The sequence below is a fragment of the Sparus aurata genome, chromosome 9 (assembly GCF_900880675.1).
Source record: "Sparus aurata chromosome 9, fSpaAur1.1, whole genome shotgun sequence".
Taxonomy (NCBI): Eukaryota; Metazoa; Chordata; class Actinopteri; order Spariformes; family Sparidae; genus Sparus; species Sparus aurata.
In genome coordinates, this window is record NC_044195.1 from 5,834,213 (window position 1) to 5,859,177 (window position 24,965).

Sequence of the window (24,965 nt, forward strand, 5' to 3'; positions counted from 1 at the left end):
AGTCTTGGTTAAAGGGATAGTTTGACACTTTGTATAATACTGTCATTTGTTTAATTTGCCAAAAGTTGGATGACGATATTTATGAAGCTCTCAAGTCTATATACAAAAATGAGACCACACAAAGTTAGCATGCCCTAGCTTATCCAACGTTAAGAGATTCTTTCTGTTAACCATGAATTTGGTACTCTTACACTTTAACAACTCTCAATGTGTCTTCTATGGCAGCAAACAGAAGAAAAGAAAAACTAAATCTGACTATACCATTCCTGCTAATCAAAAATTACGGACACACACAGTTTATGAAAAAAGGAGCATTTCGCAGCTAATGAGGCAGCTATGCAGGCTGTGAAAGCAACAAGTATTGGGTTATTTCAGGCAGCATTATCCTCCCTTCTATGGTCTCTGTGTTTCTGTTTTCAAAACCCTCCTACAGGAAACAGCAACAACAACATAGCCAACAACCTACATACTTAAAATGTTTGCTGAAAACCTGGTTGCTAAGAGTATGAATGATCCAGCTAGCAGCTCTTACCTTTTTCATTTGTTAAGATTTTGCCATTTTAATACCAGGGCTCTCTCCCAAGGACATTGTATTAAATCTACACACAGCATTGGAGGTGGAGTTCTGTTCATTCCTATGAAAACTGCTGAGTTTCACCCAGATATTCCGTTTTGTGAGGCCCATGGGTAAACTTGAGACCTCCGCTAACCAAGCTGTCAAGCTACTAGTTTAATGCCTAGCTAACTTGAATGGCGATAAAATAACAGTGCGACTCTCCTAGACTTTTCAACATTTTACTGGACCAAACGGCTCAAATTATGACAGCAAAGTCATAGTCAAAGTCATTATGGGGTGGTTGTGACACTCAAAAACGTTTAAATAACAGCTGCTCCACGATATAACTTACCCAACAACAAGCTCTTTAAGTTCTTGTCCACTCTGAAATGTAGTTTCTGTTTGGCCAGAGTGCTTGCTTCACTGGCAGTGGATGGCTCATTTCCAGCATTGTGTTTTTTTTTCACGTTGCTGTGCTGCCCTATCAGATGCTTCAGCTATTTACATGCTTTATTTTCTATTTTCTATTCTTAACTCTTTTATGTTTAAATAAGAAAAACTCACTTAGACACAGCTATCTCCCCTATCGTTCAGCTATTTGGCCAGGAATCATGGTGACATGCCCTGACCTGCCACACGTTCACCCTCAAAATCCTTTACCACTTCCTCTATTTGACTTCCATACGATACAAAAACATTTCTATACTGGAAAAAAAAGGTCCAGGAATCACAAAGAATGTTGTCAAGTAATTGGTATACAAACACAACTGTACAGTGTTTTGTTGTGCCACGGTTTCAATTCTAAAATAAAAATCAATCAAATAGCTTTCACTTTATATTATTGAATTCAAAGGCAGTGTCAGCCTCCACCCGACTCCCCCTGGGAATAACACAACAAAATTAGCAAACCAGCACAGCCACACTTCCAAACATGTATCCTGTGTGTAGGAAGATCAACTGACTGGTTAGAAAATGTCAGAGATGTTAGAACTCCTTTATTGATTTGCTGACAAAGCAGATTTCAAAATGTTGTTGTTGATTGTTGAAGCACTGAAGGATGGCACTGTATATGTTGTTGAACTCTGGAGTAATTTTTAGTGAAAATTAGTTGAGCCACAAAAATGATGTCAAACTGTAAAAGATGCAAGCCTAACAATAGCATAACTGTGAGTCATCCTGTTTGTCTTCTTACAGTATGCTGAGGGCCGTTGCTGTGGCAGTCAACGCCCCTCCTCATCATTTACGGTGTCTGATATCCACATTTCAATTGGTGGAATGCGACTTTATCCCCATCAAGTGACCCTTGCCTTTACAGTTGCATCATCATCTCTGACATTCAACAGGCCCTTTCCTTCGCTGACTGCCTTGAAAACCCACCAACCAGTGCTCCAGAGTTATCAGTGAATGTCAGACATACTTTGGGAAGTGGTAGAAACTTGGAGCGAATTGTATTTTTCTCCTCCAACACAATCACATTCCTCTGAGCCACTTAGAAGAACCAAGGAAGCAGGAGAGCCAATTTCCCTTTTAAGATTAGTTCATGCCCTGTAAGTATTGCTTGTCCTTCCACAGAGTTCCCACCGTGAGGACGGTCCCATCTTTGGGTTGTGGCTTCAACCTCTGCTCATTGCTTCTTTTCTTAGAATCCCGACTCTCTGCTGCTTTGTTAGACTGCTTTTGAACAAGGAGCACCATTGAAATTGTATTCACTGAAATTGACAACGGCTCAGTGTAACATCCAGGCGACAGGAAGATGGAAATGTGCGGATGGGGGGGGTGTAATGCACGCTCCTCTTGTTTCTCTGGGGATCAGCCTCTTTTAGCTCACATCTACAGCAGCAGGAAGCTATGCAGGATTCTGTAAAATGAGGCAACACACCATGTGTATTTCTGTGTGTGTGTCTGCCTGGGTGTCTGTCTGTCTTTCTGTGTGTGTGTATGTGTATGTGTCTATATGGAAGAGAAAGAAAGAAGGGTGTGTGTGCTAATGCTGTAAGAGGAGCTGTGAGAAGGGACTGATAGATGGATGCTACTGGCTTTATTCATCAATGACTTCTCTACAGAAATAGCCAGCAGCACAACAACAGGCCGACACATTGCAGTGACACCTTTAGAATTCTGTGACACACTGCAGGATGTACTCTGTGAGTGTGTGGGAGAGAAAGAGAGGCACACAGATAATGTAAGGGTAATGGCGAGAAGTATACAGTAAGATTTAAAAAATCTAAGAGAGGGGTCAGAGTTTGACGGAGCTCAGAGCAGTTTTATGTGCTCTTGCGCTGTTTTCCTGCAGGCTTTGACATGCTCTGCCTTATTTACCTGATTCCATGGCATGGTCAGCTTTTTCTCCCAAGTGAATGTTCAAATTCTGTCTCGGACTAAGATTGTCCTGATATCTCTTTATTTAAGATTTGAGTAAAAGAACAGAAAACCAACAAACTACAAGAAGAGCACTCCAATTATTGTGTCAATATAAGCTTTTTGATCATATGTTTACAATAGATGTGTTTGGCATACAGTTTTCATTACCGCCACCGGTGTCACATTGTTCTACGACTTAGATTTTGGAATACCTTAATTGTATGTGAAAGCCTATAGAAAATTATGTGCTTAACTGTGGCTGCAATAAAATGCTGCTAGAGGGCAAAATGTCTTCATGTGAAGTTCAGTGGATTAACTTTATTTTTTAAGGAAATGTCCTCAAAAAACACTTTTATAGGCTTAGTGCGCGCCAACAATTTATCTCTAGATTGCTTGCTCACTGAGGGCCGGCAACGTAAAAACCAGGATGCACTTTTAAATACTGAAGATTGAATGTTTTACCACTGCCTTAGGTTACTATTTATTTTGCAGGTTGAGTCTGCTGAATTTTGTTCTAGGATGTCCCACAGCTAATGTGGCTAATTGCCTATTTTATTTATTTCTTTTTTTCTATTGCGTATGATGCAGCATTGTAGTGTTTGGTCCCAGTGGTGGTGTTTCTAATATTCTGCACCCTCATTTAATTAAAGGGGAAGGTCAAAAATTATTGACTGGGAGTGTAACTTTGGTGGTAAACATATCATTTAATTCACATTTGAATGAAAACTGTAAAATACCACATCTTACATCTAAATTTGTAAATTCAGCTTTCTCCTCACATGGTACTCAACTCTGTAATGCACTACCAGGTTTTATCAAACTAATTTCAGATATAAATCTTTCACAGCAAAAGCAAAACGAGCTGTACCTATCGTTAGCTAACAGTACTTTTGATTTAGTGCGTATGTGTATTGATGAATTGTGGTATGTGTGTTGTGGTATGTGTAAGCTTCACAAAGATAGTTGTTTTGGCCAGATTGTTGTATTGGACTACATCGACAGTATAGGTGACACTCATAAAGCCGCTAAATGTGTGTGTTTGTTTTCTTGGCTGAGACACTGTCCTGCAGCTATGGTCCTCAATGACAGTGGACTCTGCTCTGCACTACAACTTGTGGTCCTGTCCCAAATCAATCAATCAATCAATCAATCAATCAATCAATCAATCAATCAATCTTTATTTGTATTGTGCCAATTCACAATGAAAGTCATCTAATAACACTCCATATTGAGCAGGTCTAAACCATACTCCTCGAATATGTTATTTTTCATGTATTGACTGCTTGAGCTCAGACTAGTGTACTATGTATGAGGTTAGGGTTAGCTCAAACCCAACTGTGCTGGCTGCTGTTGAGGAAACAACCATAACATGATGCCTGTCAAGAATTTTTCTGTGTCTTTATTGAACAGTGCTGAGTTTAAAATTCTGCTGTGTTAAAAGTTAAAGGGGCTACAAGGAACATCATTTTTTGTTGATTCCGTCGGCCCCTGTGGACAAAAGATGAATAACGCCACTGAGTTGTGTGACACTCAGCATATTTTTATTACTATTTTTCTCTTTCAAACATAGCTGTTTGCAGGCGATGAGGTAATGTATCTATCTTGATTAATTTATTGATTCATTTATTAATGACAGCTTATTTATGCAGGCTGTTGGACTCTTATAATTCATCCTCAGCAACTTATGCCATTAAAAATGTTGTTTTAATTTTATGACTGAACCGATTCAGATAAGTCGGATTCCGACCCGGTGAAAGGCATGAAAATAGAGTACAGATATAGCCAATCTTCTGCCCGATGGTCTTGCTGCTTATGTAGGTCATATAGGCATATTAAATTAAGACTGTTTCATAACGAGTTAAAAGTCCCTTCTAGTATGTTGAATTTTTAAGTTATCAAAACACATTTTGGAAAAAAGGACATTTTCCCAAATGGTGATTTTGTGCCTCTGTCACGAGTGTGAAAGTTTCTCCTAGTTTAGCTGCTGATCTCTAAAAGTACATCCAGAAAAGACATAAATGAGAATATATTAAGATCTTTTTCCATTCACTGATTTGTTACTCAGCGTAGAAAAAAAGACTACAAAGAAAGGCACGACAGATTTAACCTTACTTACAGAGGGTGGAGCGGAGGAGGAAAGAGTACCCATTTGCAGTTGTTGATCAGTGAGACAGAAAGAGGGAAGAGAGCAAGAGAGGAAACTGAGCACAGGGGGAAGCAGAAACACAGACACACACACACACACAGACACACACACACACACACACACACACACAGCATTAACCATGCGCACATGAGAATCAGAAACGAGAGAGAGGGAGAGAGAGAGAAAGAGAGAGCGGGAGGGAGGGCAGCAAAGGGAGAAAAAGGGCTTAATTAATTCAGGGTGGATGGGAGGGATGTTGCTGCTGTCCCTGCCGAGGCTCCAGTGCCTCTGTTGTCGTGCTGCATGTAGCCGCGTGTTCGTGTGAGCAGAGAGGACGACTCGGCTGCTGCCGCTGCCTGCTTGCTGGGAACCAGTTCACCAGTCCAGCCCAGCCTCGACTCCACATCCTGGAGCCCTCTGACTGACTGACTGACCGACTGACTGACTGTCAGACTAGCTGGGACTAACAGGGATGTTACATGGACTATAGTTGGAGTGGCAATGGCCAGAGGTAGGGCAGACTTTCTCTGTGACTACTCCTCCTGTCCCCCTTCTCCCATTGCCTTCCTCTCTTGCTTCCATGTTATTGATCATGCTGGTTTTTTGAGAGCTGTGTGATGTGTCTTTGCTGTCTCTCCTTTCTCTCTATTTCTTCAGTACACTCTCAACACTTACATATTTTTCTTTTGACACATTTCCCTCCCTGTTTGTTGAATTGTATTTCCTTTTTCAGCCCAATTTTTTTTTTTGCTTGTATGCCATAACCTTTTCCCCGTCTAACTTTCTTCTTTTTTTTAATTTGCTGTATCTGAACCAAAGGTGCTGATAAGGCTTTGCAGTGACGTTTTGCGATAAATGGCATCATAACTTCTCTTGTTCAGAAGGTTAGAACAACACTGGATGTGATGTGTGTTTGGGTGGAGGTGGATTAAAAACAAAATGTCTCAGACTCGTTCTCCCTCAGGAACCAGCTGGAGTCGAAACTGTTCAGCACAACATCATTTCTATACCGTACTTGTTTTTATCAAGTTACAGTGATATGCATCAGCTCTCAGGGTCAGGTCACTCTTTTCTGGAGCAAAGAATTTTTCAAAAAAGCTAGTGTAATGAACTGGAAATGAACTCCATCATGTTTCATCAAAACGGTGACCTTTGCAAGAGAGTTGCAAACTGAAGGGCATAACTCTTTTTCCAAAAACAAAATTCTCTTAATCAGGCACTGTCTTTGACCAATTGTTGAACCAGGATATATTGGATTAAAGAAGTTATTGACAAAAAGATGTGTATCTATATTCCAAATCATTACATTTATTCTTTAGCTGTCTTTAGTTCTGAGAGGTGAGACGCAGCAGAGATGAAATATTTTTTTGCCAACTATAATTCTAAGGTTATCACTTTATATTTTAGTCTCTAATAAAACGCCATTGGTCTCTTAGTATATGTTAATGTCAGTCCCTTCTAATCCTCCTTGAAAGGGACGCCTGAGCATGAGACGGCCGAGTTCATGATTAATCTGCAGTCAGCACGCCTAATTACATCTCATCAAGCAATCACCAAATGTGATGGTTATTTATTCCTTGACAGCATCCGCTTGGTCGGCGATAAACATTAGGGATTCTCTGCCCCGAGTCTCGCCTGTGAGAACACAGCAAGTGAGCAGAGAGGGCAGAGCTGAGGGGATGAGGAGAGGATCAGCAGAGAGAGTGTAAAGACAGAGGATGGATAGAGGGTGAAGGGAAGAGGATCATTTAGCCGCGCTGTGATATGCAGCTCACGTTCTCAGTCCCAAGCAAGAACATCAGCACCAGTGTGTCCAACAGTATGTGTCTATGTAAGGGTGCCATGTGTGTCCAGGCTGTGTTATTCATGTTGAAATCATGTTGCCAGCCGGTGGGTTTAGCGAGGGCTGTGAAGACGGTGCTGATGATGATCCCTGTGCCATCAGACAGTAATTCATCACATGGATTAAGAGGTGAACAATCGCCTGTCTGAACATGGATCTGTGTGATTAGGACGAGAGCATGCACGGACCCACTTAAATTGATTCCTTTCATCTCAGTACTGACCCGGATAGAAGACACCACCCCCCTCCCTGTCTCAACACCTCATTTTTAAGCAGGAAAGCGTCTCGTTTACGTAAAAACAACATTCAGAGAAAAACACTGGAAATGGAAGAGGAGTGTCCTTATTGTCACTGACTGAATCAGTTGCTTCTGGCTATGCAGCTCCCCTCGCAGGTGACTGACAGTGTTGTTGTCAGCTCAGTCATGAAACACAGTATTTTACCTCCAGGTTAAAAACCCGATCAAAGTATGATAAATCCACAGAAATGTTCATGATGTGGTAACTACTGCAGGTAGGCAGTTGATGACATTAACCATATAAACAGTACTTATTTAGACCTAACTGAGACAGACGGAAAAATTGTTAGAAATCCAAGACATAATGACATGGCGTTATAAACGCTTAGTTACTTGCATTTGAACAGGGATGCAACCATTTAGATACAACCTGCACAGACAGATTTTTTTTGGCCACCTCGCAAATCCATCTTGCAAGGCTTCGAGCCATGCGCTTGTGGCTTGTGTTGAACCAATCAGAGTCCTAAGGCCAACTATTGTCAGTTATGGGTGTGGTTTAGATGTGAGATCAAGCGAGAGAAGCGATTTTACTTTGAAAACAACAATGGCGGCTCCTCAAGAGATTAATGTAGCTGCTGCTGGAATTGGTTTCAATCAGAACAGGAGAGTTTTATTTCCTGGTTGGGGGGATGTTTTCACTCTCCTCTCCGCTGACGTCAGTAAGAGTTTGATGTACTAACTGGCTCTGTTGGGTGTAGCGCTCTCCTACTGTTGATCTGACTGGTTGAAGTTAGCTTGTGTTAGACAGGAATAGTTAGGTGGTTAGTCCAAGCACCTTCCCCTTTAACCTTTCCAGCAGCTCCTTTCCAGATAATCTCGTGGAATTTGTTTTGACAAGGGCTAACATGCCAACTCCATCAGATATCTCTGGAACACATTACATAGACATCATAATGTCAAAACTGCTATTCATTTAAATTCTGTTGATCATTTTAGTACATTTTTGAATGTTTTCTACTAAAATCCTTATACATTGCCCCATTAAACATGACTAGTATTTTGTGATAAGTTTTGATGAGTTGTGCATTCACATCATCCTAAATGTTTACCAACGGTTGTCTGTTGCAATAAGTCCCAGGAGAGGGTCAGAGAGTGAGGAAGGAAGTTGGTGTGACTAAACGTAATGTGAATAACACTTTAAAAGCATTATGTTAGCTGTGGGCATTTCTGCCTGACTCAAGCAGATAGATTTTCATCAGCAATGTTGGTTGTTTAACAATGGAGACAACAACTCCCATGATCCCATGCTTCAACATCATCCAACGTTTATCCTTACTTTTTGTTTGTAATGGTATTCTTTAGAGAACCCTAGCAGCAGAACTTCAATACTGTGCATTCAAGTTGATTGAAGCAGTAAAGATTTAAGGCACTTTATGCTTGTTGGGAAATATTTATTCCCTAGCAGAAACACAGTAAATAACAGAAGCCAGCAGAACACTCTGGTAGGGTAAACTAGGCTGTTGTTTGTCCCACAATAACAGGCCTGTTTTTGCCGTCACTGGAATGTAAAGTCAGTGTCAGAATATTTGTGACTGCTTTATTGGTTGGACTTTTTACAAGTGCAGCATGAGGTCAGCATTTCAGTTTTCAGGGGGTGTTTACGATTGATTTTCTGATAGTGGAACTTACTTCAACACCTCTGCAAAACAGCAAACCTGAATCAGAACCAAGAATTGACAAGAATTTGAATATATATTTAATTAGAGTGGTGCTCAGTAGAGCGCGTACTTCTGCCAACATGATACTGATAGTGAAATCCTCCACATCTTACCACCCCATGTGTGGTGTGCCATCCTTGTCTGATCATCTGCGACACACCCAACTGATTCTTCTGTTGAAAAGTGGGTTTTAGGTGTTGTTCAACAATGTAGCAATCACTTTCTTTAAAGCATACTGAGGCCTTTATATTTGCATCAACTAGTTATTTATTACAGCGATGAGTGGAGCAGGATAAGAATTGTTTTTGGCCTGTTGCCTGATTGGAGAAAGGTGACATATAAAAGAGGAATCACAAAATGTGTTACTTTTGAGATATGTCACGTTTTTTTAATTCATGTTCTGTTTTTGTTCAAATACATAACTTGCCCTGAATGAGAACCAAGAACTGACAAGAATTAGATATGTATTTAAATAGAATGGTGCTTTGTAGAGTGCTTACTTCCGCCAACAGTCCCCTTTTATTTAAATCAAGCCTCCAATATCAAGTTAAACATATTCAAATCCACTAGATCTAGATTTTTAATTGGATTTCGTCAAAACGTACTAACCCATACCAGCCACCTAAATATGGCTTACCTTTTTCATTATGATCCATGCATTTTCCCATATAAAATTAAACGCAACATGGAAAGCAATGTGTCACAATGTTAAGGAAATTAAGGAAACCACCAACAGTAAATGGGGTCCTTTCTCCATCTCCATCTAAGGAGTATGGGTCTCTCAATTCCACATGCTGAAGGAGGAAAGTTTTTCTGAGATCAGCTACATCTCAGTTCAAGACATGTAACTGCGAGCAGGGTTCTGTGACTTCACAACTATTTGTCGTGTTTTATATGCAACTAAGCATCATGTGGAAACTTAAATCCTTCAGTGCAGCATTTGCGTGTTTGTATAGTGTGGATTGAGCACTGAGGGAGAAGGAGAGGATGCAATGTAATATATAACTTTTTATCACTTAATGTGGGAAAACTTACCAAGACACTAATGCTTTTGCCCAGGCAGAGTGCTATTATTTGTCTGGAGCTCTTTAAGATTCAAGCCTTAAGATTAAGACCATGTCCCTGATGTATTTCATTTCACTCTACTGCAAAGCCATTGCAGAGGAAAAGTTTTGTTTGTATGGATTCAGGCTCTGGTAAGGAAGGTTGTATTTCAGACATAATCAGTTATCATATTCACAACACTCAACTGTCAGAGGGCAGCGAAAGAGCATGTATATCTATTATTTCAATTGGTTGGCATTCCCCTTTAAAAACAGTGCAATCAGTTGCTGTGTATAGCTTGGCCTTTCCATTCCCCTCTGCGTTTTACACACAATCCCCCAGTTGCCATGACACCCAGGCCCTCCATAAATACTCCTGGTATTTGTGAGGCTACATCCCCAGTAGGTTAGAGAACAGAAAAGCCATTGCCCTATGTTAGCCTAGCCTGCAGCAGAGCTTATCGCAGATCAATCCACAGTGTTCCTCAGATAGTTTGAGTGTCAGCTACAGTGGCCCAGGACCTGCTCAGTGCTCTGTAGGTGTCATAGCACATCACACATTAAGGTTCTTCCTGTCCCTGTAACCTTGACAGTGTACACCTGCTGTAGGCAAATAACTGTCTGGTAAAAGTTCAGTAGATGACTAACGATGCTGAGAGAGATCTGACGTTCATCATACCGGCCTCTGCTGCAAGCTGTGAAAACTGAGATGATTCATTCTCCTGAGATGGAAAGAAGTATCACAGAGAAGATCACAGTATAAAAAGGACTAAGTGGAAACAGTGAGTTCTGATAACGGGGGCGAGAGGTGAAGATGGTTCTGGGACAAGAAGCAGGGATAGTGTGTGTGTGTGCGTGTGTGTGTGTGTGTGTAGAATGTGTGTCTTGTCAAGTCTTGACAGCGGATTAGAAGCACTCCTTTTAAGGGTAAAGATGAAGCTCAGTGTACGGCCCTTCAGGTTAGCCGTGCCCTCATGCAGTTGATTCTGTGAAACAATATTTGCCGCTCAATTTGTCTTGAACTGCATGTTTGGCCTCTGCACTTCCCCCGTGGACTTTGATGCCCCACACTGAAAACCTCATACAGAAGGAATCTCTGTCCTGAGCAGAAAGTGATCCACTCCAGCAGACTTCTACTGTCTGAGGAGTGGTACCTTTTGGGACCATTTACTGTTGGCATTATTGTAATTCAAATGTGTGGATTTGATCCAACAGTACTGTTGTTCTTATAAGAGGTGAAGTTCATTTAAACATATACATTAGCTAGAATAGCACTCAGTAGAGTGCATACCTCTGCCAAGGACCAACAGACCAAAATTTAAGATCACCGTTTAGCTCAGTTGGTAGAGCTCAGTTGCTAGAGCGGGTGTCCCATGTGCAGAGGCTTTGTCCTTGCACCAGTGGCCCCGGGTTCGAGTCCTGGCCTGGGGCCCTTTGCTGCGTGTCACTCCCACTCTCTCTCATCCTGTTTCCTGTCATCTCTCGAGCTGTTCTGTGAATAAAGTCCCCCAAGTATATATATATATATGTAAAAAAAAAATCACCAAATCTAGGATCTGCATCAAATAGTTAGATACAAGCACCCAAATACACCTGACATTTTTTTTTTTTTTTTATCAAGATCCATGAGTTAGATGATTTTTAGTGCAGTCCGGCCAATAAACCACACGGATGAAAACATAACCTCCTTGGTGGAAGTAAAAATCCTTGCACTTTACTGTGTGTCCAGGTAACATGAGGTGCTATCCCATTCAACATAAAGATCGGAGCCCTTACACACTTCCATACTCAGACACTAACAGATAAGGTAAAAGTCTGAGAGTTCAGCGCTGATGGTTTAGGAGGACATTAAAACCAGACCGTTGTGGTTCATTTGAATTCATAATGGTTTAATGTCTTTGGCATTTTGTCAGTCATATCACAACTCATAACAGCCTTTCTTTATTGTTCAAGTACTGTGAGGATTTTCTTAAGCATCCTAGAACACTACAAAGAGCCTAACAAGCCATTACAGGCGGTAATTGTTCTGAACAAAGCACAGGAAACCTGCCATAGGATCCAGATGATTGAAGTGATTCATGTGCTGCAGTGAATAATACTGAAGAACTGGCCGTCTTTGGTCTCAAGGGTGAAAGAATTAAAACCTCGGCCCACACACACTCAAGCTGTTTGATTTCCTTATGTTGAAAAAAGCTCTCAATGTGCAGAAAGAGATGACTATGGAAAAAGCGTGGATTTCAGGCTCACATACAACACAGCTACACACAGGAAAATGACAGCTCCTGTAGGTGTGCAGCGCTTTTATAGTCAGAATCCATGCAGCCTAATGCATGCTGAATGAACAGGAACCTCTCACCCCGTGGTAACGAAACGGTTCAGCTGACATGATGCTAAACAAACTGTTTTGAGAAGGAAGCTCTCCTGTCGCTGCGTTGAGGCCCCTGTGTAGTACCTAGGGGGCCGCAGTTGTAGCAGTTGGAGAGTGTGCTTTCGACTGTATGTTATTACCCACGAGACAATTGTTGTAGTCGAGCTCTTTGTAAGATTCCTGTCAATTTTGTGACTGCTAAATTTCAGGTCACTCAACCTTTACCCCGTCTTCCTTCACCTCCCCTTTGTTACTCACAAGACGATATCGAAAGGCTGTCAAACAGTCGCTTCTTCTGGTACGGTTTCTGTATGCTTCCCCATTAAAGACATTTACATGTTAAGGTTGTTTTCACACCGACACTGAAAGCCAAACAGCCTTTGCTGTCGTGTAACTTCAAGCTGAGTTCTCGCGTCGATGCAGATTCGAGATATAATCTGACAGTTTAAGTCTTGTGAAGAAAAAAATAAAACTGTGAAGAACTTGCACCAAAAACACTCCAAATACATTTAAGCTCAACAAAAGCATAACCAGCCAGTACAATGCAGGTGCGAACGAGGGCTTAAATTTTCAGTTTCAAGAGTTGTTCGGTAAGCTACGACCCAGTTATAGCAGGAGGGCTATATTTAGCAAGTGCATGGATCATGAAGATTATCTCAATCCTGAAAATGACTCATGTTTGACACAGAAAAGCTGCTGTTGGTATCCATTTAATCATATGGCCACACAGTCCTATGGCTTCCTGCAGCAGACATGACCACCGTAAGTGCAAAGGCTCTGCTGGTGGGAGTGTATGTGTGTTGAGAGCTGCTATCAGGGCTTCCACACTCTCTTCCTGTAATGAGGCCTGACTAACCCACAGCATCCTGCTAAACACTCGACAGGGGAATGTCGTTAGAGCGACCTGTATGGCGTTTTGCTTCCAATTGTTTACTAAGCTAGAGTCTTCTTACTCTAATGGCCGGACTAAGACTGGATCAGCCCTCCACTTCTGTCATCCTGCAGACTTCTCTCCATCTTCTCCTCTGTGAACATGATTATGCCAAGCGCTCCAGTTTCTGTTTACTGTCCCTCCTCTTCAGTGTTATCACTGTAATCATCATCAGTATCCTAATTTGGCAGTGCCGCACTCTGCACATTCTTTATGTCTTGGAACACCTCTTAGTGGCGAATTTGCAGACACAACAACAGTAGACTGCAGACTTGCTTGCTTGTTGAACTGATTTGAATGGTAGCTAAATGAATTTAGATTAATTTACTTAGTCACATGAATTTGGGTGTGGAGTCAACATACTTCTTTACCTCGAATTGGGTTTTCCCAAAGCTTAAATTAAAAATGGGGCAACACACTGTCATATGTTCAACTGCCTAAAACATCATGTTAATGTTAATCTGGCCATGTGGTCTACATCTGGCCTGTGTGACAACGCAAATTATGACAGCCCTGTTATAGAGAACCTCTGATGTCGACAGTTGATTTAACAAAGTGAGTGACATTAAAGCAGCTTTAGTTGATATATTTATGTGACTGCTTGTGTCAAACCTACTGTAGACCACCTGCTCAGCAGCAAACAGCACACAGACACAGGGCTCTAAATGAATGATAATGTTATTCCATAACTGCATGATGTGTAAATGAGGTTAAATGCCAGTAATTACCTTTTTGCCTAAATCTGATCAAACTAGTGAAAGCATCAGCTCATCATAAAACAGAATTAATAATTATTGTTTAAGTCACTGACCAAAGCTGTGCCGGCCAATAGGAACATCAGATAAGAAAAAACTGCTAACAAAAGTTATTTTGGAAAGAAATTACACATTTGCATTTCACTGTTAATCAGTTTCATTTGTGCTTCAGAATCAACATGTTTTTCTTTACATTACAACTATAGTTGAAAAAAGAACACCATCACTATGTTTAGCTATCTTTCATCATCAGATGCATTCTGAATTTTATAATCATAGGTATGACTCCATGCCAGCCAATACTCCTGATTTTCGTAATTCTGAAACTGTAAATTCTCCTGATAATCTCCTGATTTCATATTGATGCAGATCAAATGGGTGTTTCTAAGTTGTTTCTAAGTGTGGGATGTGTGTTGTGGTATCTGGCGAACCGACCCAGGGGCAGAGTAGAGCAGAGTGAACGTTAACCATCCTGCCTCATGTTTGTCTCACTCAAGCCCTCCTCTCTGCTCATTGTGCTGCTGATAATAGATGAAACCCTGGAAGAAGTAGTATGCTTCCAAATTTCACTTTCCTTGGTGTGAGACCCCTTTTATTGACACTTGCCATTTTTTGTCAGAGAGCATTACAGCTGGTGTTCTAAGTCAGTTTTTTCGACATTCAGAATGATACAGGCGGAGCGCTGTAATGAACATTATGTACTGTGAGGGGTGTGAATAACCCCTCTGTTTCTCTGAGTCTCTTTCTTAACACTCAGTGGCTCTGTGAGTCACTGACACCAACCAAACCACAGCACTGAGGAAGCAGATTGAAGGAGGCTCACACAACTCACTGTCCTTTTGGCCAGGTCTGTAGTCACTCGCTTATTGTTGAATTAAAAGCTGGAGAGAAACCTTAAGAAATTCTAATTTTAGGGGACACGTCATCTATTTTCCAGCAGAGTGTTAGTTGTGATGATTGATACCACTCTCATATCTAGGTGTGTTTCCATCCAGCTATTTTTATGCACACATTGAAAATGTGCATAAAGTGGTCTTGAGTGGAAGCACAGACAGTTTGATGAGAAATATATATTTTTTGAAAAGGCTTCATGCTTGGTGGATGTAGGAAAAGTTGGTGTGTCGATAAAAACAAAATATGACAAAGTGCAATGGAATCAACTCAGCAAATTTATCATGACTTGAAACATCTGAGTCAGACATCCACTAAAGTTTCCACTCGACTGAAGAGGTAAACACTGTGATGTTTGAAAAGATCAGGTCTGTGTGAAGAGGTGAACAGGCTTGAGCATTAATCTCAGACCCCCGAAAAATTTGGTATTTCCCCCAGACGGCTGGGGTTTTGCAGGGTTCCTGCCGCAGAGTGCTCCGCGGACATCTTGGTCTTCTCCTCACGTTGTATTCCTTCGATTTGTGACTTGTTTCACAGTTATGTACATAGAAAACAACAGTTTTCCGTGTACCAGCGTTTACAGAAGACTGGTGATGTTGTTCAAAGCAGGACAAATTGTAGGTAAATAGTTGGTCATACAGAACAAGTGGATCAGTCATAGGACTGTGAGGATGGGGTTCATTGACTTTAATTTCTATACTGAGCGATTCTTTTCAGTTTTCAGGCGTTCTTAGGTTAGGTTTGGGCAACAAACCTATGTAGTTAAGTCTAGAAAAAGGAAAATAAGTTGACCTCTGGTATATTTTCTCCTGTTTCCAGTCTTTGTGCTAAGCTAAGCTAAGCTAAGCCAAACAGTTGCTGTCTTTAACCTCATATCTAATGTACATATCTTATATTCAGTCCATCCACTGTAACTCTTAATGAGGCCAACTGTGGCTCTGTGAAAGTGAAAGGTGGTTCTGTAGATGAATACAAGAAAAGAAACGTGGTTTGTGGTAGAAGCAGACAAACACATACTGAGGACACAGGCTGAGAACTGATGCTTATCAAGTCATCTGCTCATAGTATCTGTAGCTATCTCTCCCCCTCGCTCTCTCAGTCTGTCATGGTGCTGCTCTTTGTCGTGCGCTCCAGTGACGTCATAGTTGCCGGGCAACCTCGTGAGCAAAACAGAATCCCTCTCTGCGCAGAGGGGAGGCCCCGTATGCTCCCCCTGTCACACACTCACACTATATACATATACATCTCCCCTTTGTTCCCTTTGCGTCAGTAACATCACTAAACCTGTGCTGCCCATCAATACATGTCACCTTCCATGTATACCACGAGTGAAGAGATCAGCTGGTAAAGGAGAGGGGAAGGATATTAATCTGGAAAGTAAGAACACTGCTTCACTTTTAAAGATTGGTCGATAATGAAACAGGAGAAAAGGGAGTTAAGGATAAGGCTTTGATTTGCTTTACTTTGACAGGACCAAAGCAATAATTAATTGATCGTATTGTAGTAACAAGAACTGCCTGCACCATAGATCACCATTGCTCAAAGTTAGGACACAGAGGTCGTGTTCATGAGTTAACATACCACTGTAAAGCTACAGATTTTAAAGACATGGTTGTTTTTTTTCCTAGTACTTTGAACACCTCGACTACTATGGTGAACCCTAACTGTTGACCCGTGCTTGTATTATAATGAAGATGGGCACTGTTCATTCTGAGTCACTTCCACAGTCAACCTTTCTGAGGCCTTAAATATTCCATAGCAGACTAAAGACTGTGGCTCAACCTAATCCAAATGGACTGCTAAGGCTAGGTCTGAGTAACATTAACTAACTAAAAAGCAGCTGTTTTAGGTTAATACATAAGTTTTAAGAATGATGATACGTTTAATGATGGATATTTGCAGTGGGAATTAAAAGGCTACTGCAAATCAGCCCAGAGCCCTGATAGGAAGTGTGTTTAGCTTCTGTGCACATACTCTGTGTGGTAAGCATATACAACTTCCAACAAAAGTTTAAAAAAACATGTTTGACAAGACACAACGACACAGGTATAAAAGTTATTATAGTAGCCTAATAAAAACATGGAAAATTACTGGGTTTAATGTATTCGTCGAGACTAAAGGTTGGGCTGTTCTTGCCAGAACTAGTTTGTAAGACATGTTATCCGATGACGTTGAAAATCAAGACTGTGTTTGTGGATAGTTCCAAACTGCCAAACTGGACGGCCAGCAGTCATGGACAATCATTGTGTTTCAGTTGTTCACTTGAAAAGTTAAAGATGTTAATATCAAAAACTGTTTATTGTGTGTGTGTGTGCGCGTGTGTGCATGTATGGGTGTAGACGTTTTCGGGTTCCCAAACCATTAAACTATCTGAATAGCACCTCTGACAGAGTATATCTACTTATATAAAATAAATATCAGTTAATTTACAGTTACATTTGCAACACATTAGCCTCAGAATAGCTCGCTCAGTCAGCGCTGAAGTGATCACAGACATGAACTAATGTGCAATCTCAAATCACAAAAAGTCACACATTTGACCTTGGTTTGGCTCCTTCATTTCTCTCTTGTTTTGTCTTTTTACCTGTTTAAGTGAACTGATTTCAAAAGTCTTGGTTCTGATAGTGCAGACAGCCTGCTATACATTGCACAAAACTGAAAGCACACATTTATGTGAAGGTCATGTGACCCAACACCCCCATATCCACCGCAGATATTGGACTGAAAAATGCAGGTTATAATGCAGCAGTGATCAGTAAACCTGCAGTTTCTTAACTGATTGATTTTGTATCAACACACATTTTGAGCCACTCAAACAATTTCTTATGACATCATAAAGTAACCAAAGTGATAATAAAACACGTAACAAGTAACATGAGCAACAACCAAATGTTCAATTGAAACCAACTGCTGGTGGCAGGACAGCTTCAGACAGCTTGGGGAAGTCAGACGGTATTAAGAGACAGCTTTCTATAGGTTTGTCTCATGACACCAGTACATCTCAGTCCTCTATGCAAACTGGCTTCAATGTCTCTGACCACAGTCAAATCATGATCATCTGTTCTCACGTAACACTCTACTGACTGAGTGATGGGTAATATTTCAAAATAATCATATTTTCATGTCAAAATGAGTCAAGTCTTTTTAGTATAGTTAATGGATAGGTGAAGTTTATGTTATTACTTAAAGGAGCACTATGTAGTTTTGGAGAAGAGATCAAATCCCCGAATTTAAACATTTACAATATTAAAAAGGTAATAATACAAACTTGTACAACACGGACAAATATTTTTTTTTTCTTCCAGAACTGAATTAACGATTTGTTCTCAGAGGAAAATAAATTCCCAGAACACTGTTTGAATGAAGTTGTGTTGTCCTTTCAGGTCAGTATGTTTATTTAGATTATTCAGTCATGGAAAGAGAGTTTTTTTACTAAGTTTGTTTGGGAATTTAAAAAGAAAATCAGTCAATGAAGATCTTTCTTTCTCTTCTGATTAAAATGTCTCCCCCAAAACTACATAGTGCATTTTTAATGCGTTTACTATTTTTAATAAAGACCCTGCAAAGGATAAGTGATTACGCATAATGAATGAATGAATGATGAATTACAATTTATACCATAGACCATCTATACCATATGAACAAAAAAATAATTAAACATATTGGCCAATATTGGCTGTCTCTTGCAGAAAAATCCATAGATCTAAACCCTCTCTGTGCTTACAAAGGAGCAATAAATGCATCTAAATAACTCACACTGACACAAACTGACTCATGTAACCCAGTTGCTGAGGGGGGGCAATCTTAAGTGAACCAGTCTGAACTTTAAAGAGAAAATTAAAACAGTGTTTTCGATCAGTGGAGAGCCATTCTAAAAATAATCTGTTGTTATTACCTCTGTGAATTTCACCCATGCTTTTACCTTTTGTTTCTTGGAACCTTGTGTACTTTGGCATCAGCTCCGGCTTCATGTCCAGCACGAACCAGGATCCATGTGGAGCCAAGATAGACCACATCACGCTTTTTTTTTGTTTTTGTTTTTACACTTTCACAATAGAGACCTGTTCATTTAATTATTTCTCAACAACAATTAGATGTGTAAGTTTTTTTAATAATGAAACATTTTGACAGAGAAGCACAATTGAAACTCACAACTCTGATGACTCATCCCAGTTTGCCAGCCTGCACAAAAAGAGCCAGGGTCCAGGCACTGACATAGCAAACGCTGGTCTTATTGTTATTCATTGTACCAGTGCTTTGCTGATACATCAAAATCTGTCATTAAAAAGACCTAAAGTCATGGCCATTATGGCATTATGTATTATGTACATATACATATACATAAATGTCTCACTGAGAGTAAAATAAGAAATTTAAGACAATTGTTTTCTCCAATTACATAAATTGTTTTGAAGAGAATTATTTTAATAGAGAGAATAACTGAATTTTAAATCTGTTCTGCACTCAGTCAATATGTTTGCATGTTTACTACTATTAATCTAAGCCGACAATAATAACCTAACTCGGTTATATAAATATCCCTGTGTGCAACAGTTTGCCTGCACTCCTGTTCAACCTAATGTCACCCTGCTGATAGGTGCACCAGATCAGAAAATTTACATTTTATGACAAATGTACTTTTCTGTCATTAACTTATGAGAACTTGAACTGTTTTAAGTGCCTCAGCTGTTTTGGGGGTAACACCTATCCCTAACATCACGCTGACATCTTAAACAGCATCGTAGCATAAACACCTAAATAAATGTCTGTGCAGTCATACTGAACATTGTAAGGTAAGTGCTAAATGTTGGAATTTTGTCAACATACAAGCATGCTACAATATCATGTTAACTTCAAACACCATATTGCTGTGACATGATTCTGATGAAGGGTTAAAGGGTTGGTTCACCCAATTACAGGAAAGAAAACAACATATAACACATTTTTTTATTTGCTCATGTTTTAAAAAATCGATACTCAGCAGCAGTATAATGTCAAATGTAAAAGACTCTTCTGGATCAGTGGATCACAGAAGCCATTGACGCCACATGTGTTCTCATGTTGTTTGTCCTGAGTATCTCAGACACATTTTGTTGGTTCAAGTTTGACCAAGGAACCCTCCTCAAGGTTTTGGTAAACGGCTTTGGTTAAAGCATGTGATGTTAAAGAAAAAGGACCTGGTTGTGTCTACATGGATAACTGACATTTCAAAACTAACAGTGAGTTTCCCCTGAGAGCGAGCTCAGTGATAATACCATGTGTGTTCTGACATGAAAATAAATTACAATATCGTGCACTAAATTAAAAGCTATAAATTCAGTCCAGTGATTAAACCATGCCGCTGTCTTGCACAGTTCAAGCACCATTTCCCTCACCTAGCTGTTTCAGCTCCTCAGTGTTCAGACGCTCATCACTCTCCACCTCTATTTCTGCTGTAAATCTCTTTCTGTTCATATAAGGCTGTCAACTTCACTGTCTCTTTCTCTCCTGCCTCTTCCTCCTCAACCACTCGCTCCCTCTATCTTTAAAATGACTTTAAGATGTTACAGATGTTTATGTTATGAGTACTGATGTAAATCTTTTCATACATTGGATGTTTTATGCATGGTCCAGAGAATGTTGATGATTGCCACAATTTATTTCTTGCTGTTTTCTCTCCCCTCTTCTACTCTCTTCTTCTTCTCCTCTTTCCATCTCTGTCTCTCTCTCTCTCTCCCTCTCTTCAGGTCAGGGAAGGCGTGTTTTGTTGCAGACCTGCTGAGAAACTTTGGCTATCTCCCAGTCATGAGAAGTAGTTAGTTACTGTGGCAGACAGTCTCCATACATCTTTTTGCTTTTGTTTTGTGGCATTCAATGTGACAAATTCAATATTTTGAGCACCTGAGCAATATTCTATACTTGAAAGCAACAACCCCTGGCCTCAGCTAAACACTTGAAAACCCCTACTCAGTTGTACATTCATCATCTTTCCAATTTTCTGCCTCCAGCAGTACCTCATGTGGCCTCAGTTATTTCAAGTCTCCACCTCCTGTGTGCTCACAAGGTGCTTATTATAGAGGCAGAGATGACATGCCCAAAGTCCTTTGCCTCAGTCTTATTAAACAGGTTGACCCACGGATAACCATCAAACCCGTTAGCACACTCGTGGACGGACACACTCCCAGAGACAGAGCCCTGCCCCTGGCTTCAGGCAGTATGGGAGACAGAGGCTGGGTATGTCTGAGCCCAGCTGAGTTTGCCCAGCTGCAACAATACAGCGAATGTGAGTACCCACGTGTCTCAATCTGGGGTTTCCACATTTGTGGCATAAATGATGAGTTTCTGTGTGCATCTTTCTGTGTGTGTGCAAACATATTGTATGTGTGTGTGTGTGTGCGTGTGTGTGTGTGTGTTTGTGTACTGCTGATACTGCTCAAATGGTTTGTTTGCTAAACTAAATAATGTGGTATAAATCCTATAACGTGCCAAAAGCCTTATGCAAATCAAATTCAAAAGAGGGAATCAATGGATTTCAAGTATGCAGGGCCACAAGCCGCGAATGTCCCAAATAAGACATACAGTATGAAGCACTACACAGGCTAATCAAGACATGAACTACCTAGAATGGCACTCAGTAGAGCAAATACCTCTGCCAAGGCCCAACTCCCCTTTATCCACATTAAACTGTGCTCACTCACAGACACCAGACACCTAGTTATACCTTATCTTCTTCATCAAGATCTATGGCATCTATTCTGTTAATGTTAAGGAAACAGTGAAAAGATTCCTGGATGAGTCCCTTTATCCCAATCCGCATCAAAAGTTGATGGGGTCTATTCTGGGCTGGTTCCGGTCCGCCATACAATTTTTATGGAAAGCTGTCTAGTTTTTGCGTAATTTTGCTGACAAACAACCAGCCTACAAACAAACAGACACAGGGGAAAACAATATGTCCTTGGTGGAGGTCATAATGTATCCAATTCAGTTTAAATGTATTGGTTAAAGCTGGGATTGGTACATTTGTAGAAACCAGCAAGAGCAAGCAAAATTTTGAGTATCCAATGGAAAAAAATCACGCACCTTCCTTGCACACACACTGCCTGACCACTATGATGTGTTATTGACCTGAGTAAGGCAGAGCTGCTTGGCCTTGCTTCCAATTTTGCCCTGTGGTCACTCGTAGTATCGCATGGAAATAATTCCACTGTGGTCCAAAAAGCAGTCTCCCCATAGAGCACCATTACCTAACTCAACTAAGATCAACTAGATCAACTCAACAAGATCTTTTTAGAGTGTGTGTGTGAGCAATGGATGTCTTAGGTAAATTCATACAACTTTCCTCGGGCCAGGCAAAGCAATGTAAAAATCTGTGATGTCACCACAATGTAAAATGAGTGATGTAGTAATGAGTCCAAAAACCAAAGAATCAATCATTTTTGCCTCATCTCAAAGTCAATTAGCTTTTTAATTGCCTTTTAGTTAAAAGACTGAAATAAGGTCTGTGGTAAACACTGGCTTTAGATAGTTACAAACTTGTTCTAAGTCACAAAGTACAATGTTAAATGTCCCACAATTCATTTAAGCGCTTTAGTGTCAAAAAATGTGTCTAAATGAGACTAAAGAGGTTGTCGGGGACATTTAACGTCATCACAGCAAACACAGAGACTCATCTACTAATTAGTCCGTCTTTACAGGCCAACTTTAGTTACAAACTATTCTAACCCAACTTTACAACTTGTACACTGATCAGTTTACAGAAAATGTGTGTTATTGTGTAGTAAGACGCTTAGCGGTATAAATCACCCCAAGCATCTTTTTTTCTGAGTTATGGGTTAGGGTTATACATATCAGCACATATCAAAGAAGAGATGCACAGAACCAGATGTATCTCTCGTATCTGTTATAGGTCAACACCAATAATTTCCTACAGGCCAAGTTTGATGATCAGATGGGCTTATTAGAAGCCTGCGACAGCCGCAGAACAGGATTTCTTTCTTTTATTTGTCAGAGCATTTCATTTATTGATTGCTGACGATGAGAAGAGATATTGTACAAAGAGATATTCCACAGATATAACAGAAATACTTCTGGAATAACTAACCAACCTGTGATTAAGGAAAAAAACTTTTTTCTTTTATGTTTTTACTGCTTTCTTTTTCTGATTGTCATGGTCAAAACACTTTTAGATCATCTGTTCATTTCGGATAACTACCTTATCTTTTTCAACTTTTTTGTTGCTTTCATGATAATGAGCATGTTCCACTTTTTACTAGACCATTGTCTCTCAATGGGGGCAGCACCCCCCCCCCCCCCCCCCCCCCCCGGGGCATTCTAAGAATGTTAGGAGGGCTTGAAGCAATACTTTTGAAAGGGAGGCATTTACAAGTTAACACCAAAATTTCGCTACAAGAGGAGAATTTGTGGTTCGCTACAATTGTGAGGTATTAATGCCTAAATCAATATGACGAGAGGGTGACTTGCAACAAAATGACCTGCAGTGCAGCTTAAATTATATAACAGAATAATAACTATGTAATAAAAATTATACATAAATGAAATATCATGACTTATTAAATACAATAATGAGATAATTCAGATATTTTGTATAATTAATAGCAAGAAGAGTAAGATAATAATCCTGATTAAACAGCTTAATCATCAGGGGACACTGGCCAAACAAAGGTTTAGAACCACTGTCCTGGACAAAGTCTTCAAAGGACTGTTTATAACTAAAGGAAATAAAGAAACACTTTCTGTCTCTCTCTTTTCCGTATGTATTAAATTTCTATCAGTATATTAGTGACATTTGTTTTCTCCTGGTACTTCTTATGGTTTCAGGTGCAACAATATTCTATAGTCAAAAGGAGAGCAAACACTTAATCAGGACTCCAGTCGGGATGATACGCGTCACATTATTATTCCATGTGTTTCCAGGATGCCACTTATTAGCCTGCTGGATGAGCCTTGTGGCTATCACTTCCCTCGCTAGCAACCACATTTGTTAGTCAAAACAGCATCCGTCTTCTCATGCCTGGTGGATTCTGCCTGTCATGATGGTGGATGAATAGACTGTGACTCTCTCACGCAAGCTATTCCATGGAGGAATAACACAATCATGTATAAATCATTGTTTGTAGACCTTAGACATAAAACCTCAACAGGTCATTATGTCAGATTCACTGATGGTTATCAAAATAGAGATTGACATGATGCTTGAATTGGTGTCTTTTTTAGTGTCAGTGGCAAAGATGTGTAGGGATCATGTGGAAAACAGTCAAGATGTTCGGCTTACAGAAACTCGTGCAGTAGGCAGTAACTTGGGATGGGTTGTATTTCACAGATTTTATTGGTGTTAATGGACATCACCTGCCCTCTGTTGGCACAACTATACACAATTTACAGCATATATTCTGCTGAACTTTTGCTGAGAAGCTAATCTGCCCCCTCATAGGTTTGTATGTTTGATATCTTTCCAAAGCCACTGACTGATGCTGTATTTGGTGTTACCAGTGGGAAGGCTTTCAGGGCCATTCGTGACTGGCAGCTTGACAATGAGAGCAATGAAAAGTATTTGTGTGCCTTTGTTGCAACAGTGTTTCTTCTTGTCAAGTGGTCTAATTTATCATATGCTGGATAAATTACTGAAAAAAAAAGTTTTAACCCTGAAAAAACGACTGCCCTGCAAATGCACAAAGAAAATCTTCATCACTTCTCACCTGTTAACCTACACTGGGTTGAATTGTTGAATCGTCGTTGTGTTTTATTGATCCGACTTATGTCTACAGACCAAGCTTTAGCCTTGTTCCAGAGTGTCTCATTCACCATGTGGATTAAACAAAACAAAGAAACACAGTTTCAGAGGACTGAACTCTCTCAATTATACTTGATGAGAACTTTGTCTATTGTATTGTGTGTGTTTTTTTGTCCCTCAAAAGGCCACAAGTGACAACAATGAGCACCTTTCCACACTTAAACTTGACAAGCAACACAACGGTGATTTAAAGCAGTATTCTTTGTGTCTTACATAGACCGTGAGCATTCACTTCAGAAAGCCATGAACAGTCATGTAAAAAAACAACATTTACAAGTTGAAAATATATTAACCTCATTTGTCTGGGTAGCCTAAGACAAATTGT

The 24,965-nt window shown here is 40.2% G+C and overlaps 1 protein-coding gene and 1 long non-coding RNA gene across 4 annotated transcripts in view; one reads left to right on the plus strand and one right to left on the minus strand.

Moving 5' to 3' along the window:
• The window catches only part of LOC115588043 (uncharacterized), a 12,669-nt gene extending 7,594 nt beyond the window's left edge, over nucleotides 1–5,075 (minus strand). Inside the window, exon 1 of the long non-coding RNA XR_003985270.1 lies at nucleotides 5,034–5,075. This is a non-coding gene — a long non-coding RNA (uncharacterized LOC115588043). The remainder of the gene's footprint in view (nucleotides 1–5,033) is intronic.
• A 6-nt stretch (nucleotides 5,076–5,081) lies between these two features.
• dgkg (diacylglycerol kinase, gamma) overlaps nucleotides 5,082–24,965 on the plus strand; it is a 134,909-nt gene continuing 115,025 nt past the window's right edge. For all 3 annotated transcript variants that reach the window (XM_030428299.1, XM_030428301.1, XM_030428300.1), the window contains exons 1-2: nucleotides 5,082–5,574; nucleotides 20,577–21,112. In XM_030428299.1, coding sequence (XP_030284159.1) covers nucleotides 20,920–21,112 — 193 coding nt within the window. In that variant the 5' untranslated portion in view covers nucleotides 5,082–5,574; nucleotides 20,577–20,919. The remainder of the gene's footprint in view (nucleotides 5,575–20,576; nucleotides 21,113–24,965) is intronic.